The sequence below is a fragment of the Lygodium microphyllum genome, chromosome 18, assembly GCF_053477565.2.
Source record: "Lygodium microphyllum isolate KBCC chromosome 18, Lygodium_microphyllum_v1.1.10, whole genome shotgun sequence".
Taxonomy (NCBI): Eukaryota; Viridiplantae; Streptophyta; class Polypodiopsida; order Schizaeales; family Lygodiaceae; genus Lygodium; species Lygodium microphyllum.
The window spans coordinates 10081942-10096245 of NC_141152.1; the positions used below are offsets into that span (position 1 = coordinate 10081942).

General features: G+C 41.5%; 1 protein-coding gene across 1 annotated transcript; it reads right to left on the bottom strand.

Moving 5' to 3' along the window:
* Positions 1-10104: 10104 nt before the first annotated feature.
* Positions 10105-10752, bottom strand: LOC148020573 (serine carboxypeptidase-like 50). Its single transcript, XM_087699388.1, has 2 exons — positions 10565-10752; positions 10105-10461 (listed from the first exon to the last, which is right to left on the bottom strand). Exons 1-2 carry the CDS (start codon positions 10724-10726, stop codon positions 10105-10107), a joined length of 519 nt encoding a protein of 172 aa, XP_087555514.1. The 5' UTR covers positions 10727-10752.
* Positions 10753-14304: the final 3552 nt, after the last annotated feature.

The following is a 14304-nucleotide window of genomic DNA, read 5'->3' on the forward strand; positions in this document are numbered from 1 at the left end:
TGATGGTAGTGGAAGCATATTCTTCTTCTTCTTTTTCCTCCATGTATTGGTTCTGGTGATGATCACTTTGCAATTGTTGGGCTCTCTTCTTGTGGAAACATTCACTGGCTACATGGCCAGTCTTACCACAATAGTGACATGTAATCCGATCCTTGTTATTGTTGTTGATGAATCCTCGACCTCTTCCTTTAGGTCCAGCAGCTCCTTTGGTGTACAAAAGATTGTCCCTAGATGATGAGACATTGTCTTTTGCATTCTTGGTTTTTACTTTGCCTTCTTCATCGAGTAGTGAGTGCTCAATATCTTTAAGTGTGAGGCTTGGAACATTACTCAAAGTGGACACAAGATTTTCATATGGATCCTTGTTTACACTTGCAAGCAGTACGGCTGTTGCTTCATCTTCCTCAATATTCTTTTTAAGAGATGCAAGTTGAGTTTTTAAACTCTTAAACTTATTAATGTGTATGGTCATAGAAGCACTGTCTTTGATATCCACTTTATAAAACTGCATGAGAAGTTTTACCTTTGAATTCTTTGCTTGAGTACCAAACATTTTATCAAGTTCCTCCCAGGCAGTTCTAGCATTTCTAATGCTAGATATATGATGTAACACGTCATCACTTAGTCCCCAGGCAATGATGCCTAGTGCCTTATTATTCATCTTCTTCCATTCTTTGGATTTGAACTGTTCTTCTTCAACGAACCCGTCTTCATCATCTTCCTTCTTGTTATCTGCATCATCTTCAAACAGGTCCCACAAGTCTTTCCGCATTAGGTGATACATGGTCTTTTCCTTCCAGGCATGGAAGCCTTCTCCATTGAACTTTGCTATTTGCTCAAGCTCTGCCATGTTGCTAATCTTCAGTTAACCAGCAAAAAATTGTATTTTAATGTGTCAAGAGACACAAGAGAATCATTGTCAAATTGACACTAGTTGAGTGTTAATGGATACTAGTCGGTACTTGATCTGCTTCCTCTTAGGAACTTCGTGGGTGGCTTCTGAGCTTCCTTGGACACTTCCAGACTACTGGATTAGGGTTTCTGTAGCAGCCTAGTTTTTTGGTCTGTGTGCATTACATACTTGATCATTCTCAGAAATTTTTACATGGCCATGAAGCTTATGTCATGGGCTACAAAAGCCCTATGGTTGCTGCGTCGATTGCGCTGCGTGTTGTGCGTGCAGCTGTACGAACCGTCACGCAGTTTCAGACTACGCCGTTTCTAGAAATCGCGCAATGCTGCCTGCTGTGGATGCTAATGTTGCTGTCCGATGTGATAGGCTGAAGCGCCTGGAGCAAGGGAACATACTTCTAGAAGGATTCACTTGAAGATATGGCCCGTAGAGAGAGATCCAAGTGCTCCAAGGTGGGTAGGTGCAGTCTGGCTATGGCTGCCACAAGGTCCAACTGAGATTTGAAGTTGAAACTGAAGGTATGAGCTGGATGTGGGCTGGTTAGAGATTACCAGAGGTGAAGGGAGACTAGAGATTCAGAGTATGAGCTGTGCCATGCCCAACTGGGCTCTGATACCATGTTAAATGATGCGGATCTAGGACATGAACCAAGCTATGGTGGATCAAAGATGAAGACCAAGTTCATAATGACATGGACAAGTAGAGATAAACTATTACACAAGTGAATTAGGTTCCAAGATAGATTAGCTTGGACTCATAAACACAATCTTGTGTAGAATTGACAATGACAGACACTTAACTGAAAGTACAAAGCATCATGATATTGTGTTCATTTCATAGTCAAGTACAATGCTTTATAGGCTTTGAGTTGTTCCACTCTCCTCATTGTGCATATGGGATTCAGGACAGCTCCTCTTGGAGCATACATCATTTGTCTATTTCTCAACACACCTCACATGTGCAAGTCACGTTAGCACATTTGATTAACTTTTAACCAAATGCTAAGCAAAAGAAATAAAATTTCACATCCTTGTGATAGAGTAATACTTAGGAGTCACTTTCTTTGGCCCAAGTTTTTCGTTGAGAGGGGTAGTTGAGGCCACCCAGCTAGCGTGAGGCTATGCAACACTAGGGGCCTTAGAGAGACAATGTGACCATGTACAATTTTAGGAGCCTCACACCTAGCTATTCTTGTTTGACACTTTAGTTACACCTACCCTTCTATATGGAGCTGAAGTTCGGGGTTGTAGCCTATACTATAGATGATTGAACCTACTCATTGACCAAATTGGTCAAGAAAGAGATCATTATGATGGCTAGGATCGCATAGAGAGACCATTGATTATGATATCACATATGACTAGGAGTAAGCCCTCCACCCACACCCTATCATTAGAGTAGACTTAGGGTAAACATCTATAGATTTGGAGGCACTCATATATTCTGCTTTAGCACCATTAAGACTAGCTTCTCATAGCTTATAATATCCCTCGTATGAGGGGTGAGAAGATTGGTGCAGAATACATAATAATTTGGTGATGGGAGATGTGATAGAAGTATCACAATAAAGTCTTCCAAAGCCATGATATTACCAAGGTATGCAAGCTCATCCTTGATTGCTTGGATCATGTGATAGCTGAATGTTTGGACTTGGTAAAGAGAGACAAATCTGGTTAGAGTTCTAGTGTGGTGTTGATATGTCTTGCATGCATGAGCATAGACTGTATAAGGGATGCACTTGACTTTGCATTACCATAGAGAATAGTTTATACCATCTAGCTTTTTGAATGCGGGAAGAAAGGGTAGGACAAGCATCTACATGGGAGGTGCCATAATGGTTTATTGTGGACCTTGCTGTAAGAACTTTGGAACATGCCCTCTAGCTTTTTAAATGCAGGAAGAGAGGGTAGGACAAGCACCTACATGGGGGGTGTCGTAATGGTTTATTGTGGACCTTGTTATAATAACATTGGAGCCTACACTCTTATCTAAATGGTTCCTTTGCTAGTCGATTTGCTATCCCATCTAAATGACTAATTTATAATTGAATTTCCAATAGCTTTAGGCCAAAATGATGACATGTCCCTACAATACTTTTGTTTGTACCATTCAATAAGCTAAATTTCTTCATGAATATTCGTAGACTGCATTGCACCCACCTCTAAAGAGATATGTAAATCAAGCCATAAATGTATTTATTCAGCTTGGCTATATCCCTAATGCATTCTACATACATGGACGGATTTAAGAACATATTGGAATAATCCCTCACGAACATTCTCCTTTCCTTTAAGTCATACAATTTCCTTTGCAACTTTTCCTTCGCCATCAGAGAGACAAATACATCAAAAATTACTTACTTGAATTTCATCCCATGTGCCAATGGAACCGGTCTATGACTCACATAAAGCGGTAGTCCCTCAATTAATACCTGGTCTTTTCACATCCACACACAAACAGAGACCTCACTCCCTCGCTCAACACCAAATTGGCCCCGAAGTCCGGCACCCCATTCGGTATTTCTTTATCAATTAAAAGTTGGAAAGTTACCCAAAAAGAAAAGTTCCAAAGTACAAAGCTTGTGAACAGTTGGCTTTCATCTTTTCTGAGTAAATTTCAGCTGCATAAGGACAATACATCATATCCAGAACAACATCCCAAGTAGGAAAACACTTTCTGTGACCATAACTCAATAATTCAAGTGTAGAATTGCAATCTGCATAACTCTTTATTTACTGTTTTTCACCTGTTTCTTGACCTATTCTCTGCTTATTCCATTCCAAATCTGTTCCACACCAGTTTGACTACAAACCCTTTGACCCTGGCATCATTCCAGCAGTAAAACAGTTCCACAAACAACACTAAATCAAAGTTGAAAACACTGTTCATGTGTGGCGCGGTCATCACTTTCTTTAGTTCATGCATTGGAGAAGCAATCAACTGCTCTTGAACTTGGATAGTGAGACTCTTGCCTCGACAGAAGAGCAAAGAAAACATAGAACTATACATTCGATTGAATCAGCCCATCATGTAAAGCATTTCCTCTGAGAATAGAGAGAGAGTTGACCAGAGGGAGCAATCGCTACATCTATACATGAGTTTGAGACGAAGAAGTACTCTCCATAGCTGATGTACTTGGAGCAATCTGCCCTCAACCCAAAATAATTTCATGCTCAGATCTACCCCTCGTGCATTCAATGTTTTTCTTTTTTGATGCTCTCCCTCTTTTGGGAATTTGTGCCCAAATTGTGACACATGGCATACACGACGTACCAATTTTCCCATTTAAACCTTTCGGTCTAAAATTCTCCATGATCGATGCAAAATTTGACCTTGGCACAAATCAAAGAATTAATCCTCATGCAAAAACGAAGATAATGATGCGAATAGATTCTAGGATCCAAAAATAGTAACTCTTTAAATTTTAGGGATGGTGACCCCTACATTCCTTAAGTTGTTCTAAGCAACTTATTGCAACCACGTCAAAAAGTGTAATGTGGCTCAGTTACGGCGACTTTTATTCTGTAGGCATTCTCACATATGCATCTTCTGTCTTGGCCAAGCTCATTGTCCTGCTTCATCTCCAGTGGCTAAGCACACAGTCCCAAACCATTGGCATTCTATTCTTCAGTGCCCCATTCAATCTGGTCCCAAGGCTCAAACAAACCATTAGTCCAATTTGTCCCAATGGTTGCCTCTTTTGGCTACGCAAAGATCATGTCTTAATCCAAGAGAACTCTAAGGGTAAAAAGTAACAACAACTAAAGAAAATAAAAATAAATATTTATAAGTAAATAAGGAAAGCAAATGCAAAAAGCATCACCACTTGGTGACAGCCAAACTCTTCCCCAATCTTTTACATATACATCCACCAAGATGTGGGCATAACCTTTAAGGTGAAGGGTTGCACAACAAATTTTGGCTTCATTGCTCCTTTGGTAAATAGTAAAGTACATTTCAAGCTTGTTGATCCCTTTTTCCCACTTCGTGGGCAAAGAATTGTCTCCTTTGAAGTTGGTAATGCGGGCCTCGACCACACCCTCCTCATCGAGGCCATGCATTGCGCCAAGCCCCTCCTCGCCACCCACTTCTTCAACATCACCTGGTCTGATCATCAGCCCCGTTAACCTCAGCTACACCTTCTCCCCTAATGTCACCTCCCTCACCCACGCCCTCTGCGCCATCATCTCTGACAGCAAGCTTGCCCTCCTCCAGAAAGGAGAGGCTTGCCGTGCCTACATCTCCCATATATTCATTGCCACCAAGATGGCAGACACATACGAGCGTCTCTTCGCATGTATGAAAGATGAGACCTACTGTCACTACCCGCTACCTATGAATTGCCACGCCCAGTCCAACCCTTATCTATAACATATTGTGTTCTAGTGCTATTCTTAATCTTATTCTAATTAATCTTGTCACCCTCCTCATCATCACCATACCTTTATCATCATCATCACCATCATCAATCCTACTTGGACGGCTTCTCTTAATTGAATAGTCAAGATGTCCTCCATCTATTTGCATTTATCCTCAAGGAAGCAAAATAAAAAATGTACTCTTCCAATCATGTTCATCCCTGTCCGTCCGATACGAGTATCCTATCGCAACATTTCCGAACCTCCGACCTTAATAAGTAAGCAAAAGTTTCTAAAGATATAATTTCAATCCATTGCCAACGAGACTCTTTGTCTAGAATCTTACTTCAAGGGAGACTTACGGATAGATGGTGGATGGACTGTTATCAGCACAAAAAGTGTCAACTGCTCAATGTGTAGGTGGCGGATAGGTGTGTGCTGCCCAATTGCACTTTTCTTGAGCCCACCAATTGGGCGGACAGAGGAGGTGTACAGAGGCGCAGCGAGATGATTGAGGTTGTTAGGTTCCGTTCGAGAACGTCATGGTGAAGTCTCATGCCCCAAATTCCAATATCCTGACGAGCCCTACCTTAAATCTTGAGCCAGGCCTCAGTAGGAAGTAGCCGCTTTGCATGATGCAAGATGCGTCTCACTAATGTAGCAGTAAAGCCACTGCTCGTTAGCATTGTGCAACCCTTCTCGTGAAGACGCCTGCTGTGGGTGGTAGCTGGTAGCGAATGGTCTTGTAACTAGTCATTAATGCAGGGTGAGGATTAGGAAGTTGGGGTTTCGTTCCTTTTTCATTATCAACTTGGCCGAAACTTGCAATTTCTATCCCGATTCCCTAACAGCCAAAATCAACTCCCCAAACTAGTGACCCGCTACTTTAAAATCAAAATTTGAGTAACTTTACTTAAGGGCTAATTAATCAATGGCTAATTACTCATGAGTGCCTGAACCAGACTTTCTTTTTTAAAAAAGGAGAAAATTCTTATTAAGACTCCTCAAGCTAAAGTATCCCAAGGCAAAATGCAAATTACAAAGCAATCATGAAATGAGCTTTCATCTCAGAAAATATATAACAAGGAAAAAGTATGTTACAAAGCTTGAATGAATAGCCAATCAAGAAGCCTATAATAGTAGGATGTATGTTTGGAAACGAAAGAAAGTGCTAAAATCCCGGATCTTGAGAAAAGCCTCTCCTCCTCATAGTCTCCAAATTGCCCTATATGCTCTCCTATCCTCCTTAGAGAGTATGTACAAATTTATCCAATTCCTGGAGACTCTCTACACTAGATATATCCAAAAAGTCAATAGGGTGGCTACATCTAGTTGTCCCTATGTGCCAAGCAATAATGCTAGCTATGAGCTTCCATATGTGACAATGCCCCAAAGCTTAGTTTTGTTGTGAATTTGTAGTACACTGAGATAAACACTAATATCTCTCTACAAATTCCAATACTTTGGGTTGTCATCAATGACTAGCAACATTAGGATCCAATTTGCCCCTTAATTTGGGTACAAATTGAAACTAAAACACTTGCATGCAAATCAATTTCAATGTGGATGTGCAATCTATATTAGATATGTTGTAATTGCTTCAATTCCATTAGATGCTCTAATCTTTGGGCTTTTCTATTTAATGGGGATACACTTTGAGGTGGCTCAAAAACCCTAACTTCTAGTGTAAATTAGGGCTTTGACAACATAAAGATTGTTGCCCACCTTCAAACAACCAAGAAAAACTGAGAATGGCTGAGATTCAATGGGACACTTCTCGCGATAGCCGATAAATCCTAATCACAACAGTAATTAGTCTGACTTCAAAAATACAATGCTGAATATCTTGAGATTTGTTGAGCTGAGGGAGAATGGTAGTAGAGGAGAGAAAAGCCTTCAATATGATGCCAATAAAGTTTTGTATAGCAATCCTTTTCTCTTTTAGAGAGAGAAAATCAAGTCATATGCTGGTTTTTAGGGTTTTGTTGCTATCTAAAACCCTAATTTCTGCACCAACAATTTTTAATGACCTCATTTTTAAGGTTTCTAGCTATTTTACAACCCTAGAATTTGCTCTGGATCAAATTGCCCTACTATCTTGAGTCTTTAGCAATTGTCTTTCTACTCACAATCGAGTTCTTCACCCTAGAATTTCCTCCAGATTAGATTGCCCTACTATCTTGAGGCTTTAGCAGTTGTCTTCCTACTCACAATCGAGTTCTTCACCCTTAGACCTACCCGATAATAGCCCAAAATGGGAGAAAATTTGCACAATTACACTTGCATGCATCCCAAAACTAACGTAACATGGCATTTGGAAACTTGACATTAGGCAAATTTCCATTTTCATTGGGGCCTCTACGTGCAAAAACAAGCTACCTAGTAGACCTTGGCCCTGCACTCATTTAAAATAACATTAAATGATGCCCAATCTTAGTTTTAAATTCCTAACCTCTTTGGACTTAGAAGTGTTGAAACTTTCCACAAATCTTAGCGTGGGACATTAAATTGTTTAAAACTCAACCCCCATGACACCAAAACTTATTTACAAGGGGAAATTTAATGTTTTTGACCAAGCTTTGTCCTAGGTGCTCCATTGGCACCTATCCACAACAACTTCTGCCATCATTCCCCTGGCTAGAATTAACTATCACCACGACACACATTTAACTTAATCTCACCTTTGCATCTCATGTGCATAACTTAGTGACAATCAAATTCAAGCAAAGTTCCTTCATTGTTTTTCTGCATGCCACAAAACAATGTTGCCTCCCCAAGGATATGATTGAGTTGGCCACTTGCTCAGGTTTCCCAATATTGCAAAGCTAATGGTTTACTGACAGAGGTACAATACACGATCCAAGGGCAAACATCACCCCCATACTATGCCCATGGCTAGTAAGGGGAAGGGGAAGGGAATGTCAACCTCTAAACTAGCAGCCAAGTATCTCTACATGACACTTTGTCCCCCCTTTTCCTCATCTTTGACTATGCCAAACACGAACATGTTCAACAAACCCTAGAGTTCCCCATGAGCATATACCTAGCATCTTGGAATGTGGATAAGTCTTCAATTCAATGAAATGTAGGGCCCCATGATATTGATAGTTTTGCAAGAGATGTAACCGTATCTTTCCGAATGTACTGGCATTTTGTTATTACATAAACTCTCTTGCTCTCAAGCTAGTGACATCGAGAAGATACTACCGAGAAGATCATTCACCTACTAGGAGTCTTGGATTGGTGCCCATGGAAAGAGTGGAGGAATGTGTATTGTGCTTGGCTCGAGGCTATTGTCTAGTCTGAGCAATCATGGGGCTATGGAAAGACTGGAGGAATGTGTATTGCGCTTGGCTTGAGACTATTGTCTGGTTTGAGCAATCATGGGACCATTGTTGCAGGATGGACTTTGTTGGTCAGGCTAGACATTTGGGGTTTGTGCATCAGAATCTTCAACATATATTGACCAAAAGAGGTGTGAGCATAGGTTGGTTGCATTCTGATTTCATGATCTTGCAAGCTTGCCTAAGGTTGAGCCTTGATTTTTGGAGGAGACAAAAAAATGAGATATTGGTAAGAAAAATGCAGAGGGCTCCAAGGCATAGAAAGTAGACTTATGAGGCCTTTCTTTTTCCAATTGGTACCAATGTTTGGAGAGGTCTTCTGGAAAGAGGATGGATTGCTCGACTTACCTTGGGGCTAAGGTACTAGGTAGCCTCTTGGAATGTTGTGATAGGCTTTATCGAGGTGGATGGATTGGATAGTCAGTAGGTACGCACCACTCCTAGCCTACTAGCCAATCTTGACCGATTTCTTCTGACCATGGATGACACGTCTTTTATGAGCGCTCCTTTGATTTGATCCGTACAGCCTTGAAGGATCTACCTAGAGAGGGCGGAGTCCGTGCAAGGTGGTATTCCTAAGAGAGTCCCATGGACTTTCTAGAACTTTCTTCACCTTTGGGAGCACTCCTTGTTGTTGGGTTGGCTTCTCAGGAGATCTCTTCAATTCTTAAGAGGATGCCTTAGTTTAAACTTTTGTCATTATATTCCCTTCCAAAAGATGCAAAGGGGGAAGTGATATTCACAGTGTCCTGGATTAGAAACATCATGAAAATATTTGGTAATATGTAGCCACAAGCACAAATAAAAGTGTCATGAATTTGTGAGTTGATGCCACGTCTACAGCTAGCTGTTGCCCCACGAGGAGTGGTCCAGTGAAGTTGCCTAGGCTAGAGACGAGTGACTAGACATTTGCCTTGGGCCCAAAATATTACTCCCTCTCACACCCAAATTGTGGTGTGCATTGCTTACCTCTTAGGAATATCAAAACAAAGGTCTAAAGATACATGCCTGCGTCTCACACGTGGAAGATACTCTCTTGTGTTCATTAGCATTGCTTATAATGGCATGCTACTCTAATGGGGGGTCAACGTGCACTCTAGGAAGTGAATGCTTGTCTTAGGCCAAATGAGCAATATTGCTCACACTCAAATTGTGGTGTAGATTGCTCGTGTGTTTTGGAAGATCAAAACCTAAAGGTACAAGACAATGTAAGATGTTGAGGTAACTCTAGTGTGTTTATTAGCATTGCTTATAATGCCATCCTATTGTAATGGTTTGTGTGCACTCTAAGGTGTAGCAATTGTAGTCGATGTACTCTCTTGGTTACAAGAATGCAATGTACTGCAGGCATATATTAAGGACCTAAGGCACTGCAACGTCCAATTTCATTCTCATGACAATATATGTAAGTGCATCCTCCAACTCCCAAAAAGCGAACCCTATTGTCATAACAATCAGAGTGCATCCATGACAATCCATTACATTGTGGTCAATCATGATGGATAGTTATTAGTGTTCTAAATGAGTAGATGAGGTCATGCCTGCGATTCCATGCACCATCATTGCGCTGAAGTGAGAGATCTTCAAGAATGTGCCATGGGCCAATCTCATAAAAGCAGCCAATAAGGCTCGAGCAACCAGGGCCCCCGTTCAACCACAACAACCACGGAGTGTCAGCAACAGGCATTAGAGGTTCTGTTGCTTCATAGTAAGCAAAGAACAATTTCGATGTACTGGTTCCGTTTATCGGTAAGTAACCAGACTGTTGTGGTAAAGCCTCTCTGGGAAGACAAGGATCTGCGTTCACTGGCCCTCGCGCGTGTAGCTGGACGTTGATTTCCCAATTCTGCAGTACAAAATCAGCGACAGAGACAGGCCGAAGCATGTCGATGAGTTTCAGTTTTACAGCCTTTACATAAGCCTGATATAAAAGAAGGTGTCCTTCTAACCTGACACCCTGGCTTGTTGACTGGAGAAGCTTGAATGGCAACCTTGTTTGTTCCTGATGCTAGGTACATTGGTTCTCCGCTAATGGAGATATGCGGATTGAAAATCCAAGCAGCTGCCTTGCAGCAGCACTGTAGATTCAACGCAAAGGAGCCTGGCTGCATTACTGACGAAATGGCGCCGAATTCAACAAAGTCTTAATCAAGACGCAGGACAACGACGGAGAGCGATCAAATGCACGACTTTAAGCCTGTAAAAGAATTGTCGCCGGTTGATTGTGCAGTACTAATGTTAGCTCAGAAGAGGGCGAATTCTCCGGAGTCCGGAGAAGGCAGCAGGATGACGATGGAGCATAGTAGAGTGAGTATGTGTCCCCGTCCAGAAAGGAAACCTTCGTCGTGTCATACGCCAGGTTGCGGAGCTTGCATGCGCCGTCGAAAATTCAGACTCAAAATCAGAACAGGCAACGAGAGAGCGTCTACAGTGCTCCTCAAACTTTTCATTTCCGAGGGAACAAAGTATGAAATTCCCGATCTCATAGCTTTGATCCAAGAACTGTCCGTAATTGATCGTTGCAACATTACAAAATCCCCATCCAAAACTGATGTAATTTTAGGCATATATGCTCGTGAAGAAACTAGCCATCGCTACGGAAGCAATATTTGGATTACTTAGAAGTTAGCCACTTACATATGTGAGCCAACTTGATGTGAAAGACTAAAGTTTGAAAGCCTCAAAGTGACTAAATCTTAAAACTTGAAAGGCTAAATTTACACTCCTTTAGCCTTTGATACTTGAGGTTCCCTCCAACCCAAGACTTCGGAGTGTCTGTTTATGGTTTGTGAAAGACTCAGATCCTACTAGCTTATTGCTACCCATCCAGCTCTACATCACTTTGATTTACAGTACTTCAAAATTCAAGTAAGTCACCAGCACTAATATTATCTGGTCATCTTGATGTTCGTCCTCACATAGCATAGGGCAGCGCTATTGGAAAACATGGTAGAAAAAGAGCTAGCAATAGCATGGTCCAAAGTGAAGAATCAAGGAGAGGGAATCTAGGATGCTACAGACTTCAGGTAGGGAGGAGAAGGGCACATCTAAAGAGAAGGGATTTGATGATGAGTTGTCAGGTGCTATTACTATATTAGTAGAAAACTTATAGCATGGAGGTTATCAATATATTGAGCTATAGCCTACAAACAATCGAGTTAGATAGCTTGTGGCACGTGCTCTAGTAGTAATGCAGTACAAGGATTAGAGCCTAAAGATTGTGAGTACATATATTGACATGCGAGAGCAATCCAGTGAAAGGTGTCATCATCCAATAGTGAAGAAGCAAGAGCTCAATCAATCCAAACTCCACTATCATTGATCAACTCCTAACTTCTTGATTGCTAGGGCACATAGATTGATCCAATTTCTCACCATATGCAATGTAATGTATACATATGTATATAAGAGGACTACATTTATCTTTATGGCCATAAATTTCAATTGTACACCTTATACTATTCCTATCAATGATGCTAATGCTTACATGAGAAAGTAGCTAAATCTATGAAAACATGGTTTAGTAGGTTTAATAAACTATTAACATGTGCTTAATAAAATGGAGCTACATCTAGTCATTAAGCTAGGACATCTTTGTCTTTGGAGACTCATGAACAAGTATTGCCACACTACAACCTCAACACTCATTTTAGTTCTCCATTCAAAATATAACTAGTTCATACTCTCAAAAGATGTGAGAAAGATGTTAATATTTTCATTCTCAAAATGGGTAGCACTTGCTTTCCAATGTTCTGTTGCGGCACACGAAACCCCCCCTGTCACCATCGACAGGTGGTGGGAGGGGGGAAAGAGGAGGGAGTTGGCGTGATGAAGAGGACATGGTGGGGAGAGAGAAGGTGGCAGGGATGACATCCGTCAACGGAGCTGACAAGGAGGCGACGTGGGAGGAGGAAGGCCACAGGCCTATTTTCCCCCCTCTCGACTTGCCATGACAAATGGTGGGTGAGGAAAGACTACCCCTCCACCTTCACTCCACGTCCCCCCCCCCCCCCAAATACCTATATAAATCCCCCATCGTCAAGGGGATGGAAGGCTAGGAAGGCTGCGACATGCTGCTGCTTAGGTAAGAAGAAGAGAGGTAGGGAGAGAGGAGAAGAAGAAGAGAAGAATAAGAAGAAGAGGGAGAGAGAGAGTAGAGAAGAAGAGAAGGAGGAGAAGAAGAAGAGAACAAGAAGAAGAAGAGAGGAGAAGAAGAAGAAGAAGGAGAGAAGGGAAAGAGAGAGAGGAGAAGAAGAAGAGAAGAAGAAGGAGAAGGAAAGAAGAGAGAGAGAGAGAGAGAAGAAGTAGAAGAGTAGGGAGAAGAAGAAGAGAAGAAGAAGAAGGAGAGAAGGGAGAGAGGAGAAGAAGATGGGGAGAGAGAGAGAGAGAGAGAGAGAGAGAGAGAGAGAGAAGGTGAGAAAGAGGGTGTACACATGCATTCCTTCTCTCCCATTGGCCATGGACCCATACCCCATTCCACGTGATTATCCTACGACCGCCAGCTCATCTCGCTCCCCAATCGGCCCTCACTAATCGAGTACAAGACACGAAAGTCCAGTGTGATCACATCTATAAGAAAAGAGATCGAAGAAGGCACCCAAGTGAAAATTGTCGCACCTAGATACAAGATGCGAAAGTCCTGTGTGAAGCACGTCTATAAGAAAAGAGATCGGAGATGGCGCCCAAGCGGAAATTGTCGCACCCAAATGGTAGTCCCTCAACAAGCAACGAGGCCTCGAGCAAGGGCATCACTGCCAGTCTGCATGCGATATCAATCATAAGTAATGTATTTCCGGATTATTGGATGCTTGCTCGATTATCGCGTGAGACACGTTAGGGCCGTATTTATATGCCATTCAAGAATAGGACATTGAAAATGATAAACTTCATCGTAAGTATTTGAAGAATCGAATTTCCCCAAATGCGTGTATTAAGAAAAGTTAATTGTATTTGGATGCCATACGATAAACTTATAAACAACTTGTAAGGCTTCAAGCATAGCCATCTTCCTGTCCTCGCAATAGTAGGCACATTTTTTCGTCACTTCAAAGGAATATGTCACAACTTGCATATCCGATAGATTGCATGGCAAGTAACTTATTTTAGAAGGGAATCATTTTCGAAGCTCTAGACCTTTACCAAACTCTCGCTAATAGCTCATGCCGTTAGATTGGGAATCTTGACGTTGTGCTTAACTAGTATATACAATTGGGATTCGCCTGATAAACACTATGTTTATCAATCCGAATTTGGGAATTGGGCTAGATACAGACAACTCTGGGCCCCAAAGGCAAGTAGAGAGCTCAAGGGATTGAGAGGATTGAGTCAAAATGAAAAATCATTACTCCTCCCCAAAAGAAGGCTAGGTTATCGATCAATATAAGTGACTAATGGAACTTATGTCTTGTATAGTGTTAAAACCCCTAACAAATGCCTTAGTTGAAAGAAGGGTGTGATAAATAATTTTATATGGAATCGCTCTTGATCCAAGGGGGAGAGCGAATATGTGATGGATAGTTATTGCGACTTCCCTGCAATGTTTGGAAAAGGACACTATTGCTTTTATTGATTGATCAAATAATGTTCTAAATGCTTTTGCATTAAACTGATTGTTGGGATGTGAATTGGATGATTATTCCAAGTGCTTGTGTCTAATGTTAAATACATGGCAGGGGTTAGTAATGACAAG

Excerpts from the sequence above, each read along its gene's own strand:
- LOC148020573 (XM_087699388.1), bottom strand. The coding sequence starts at position 10,726 with ATGCAGCCAGGCTCCTTTGCGTTGAATCTACAGTGCTGCTGCAAGGCA. Across the intron at positions 10,462-10,564 it reads TCAACAAGCCAGGGTGTCAG|AATTGGGAAATCAACGTCCA; the intron begins GTTAGAAGGACA and ends TTTGTACTGCAG.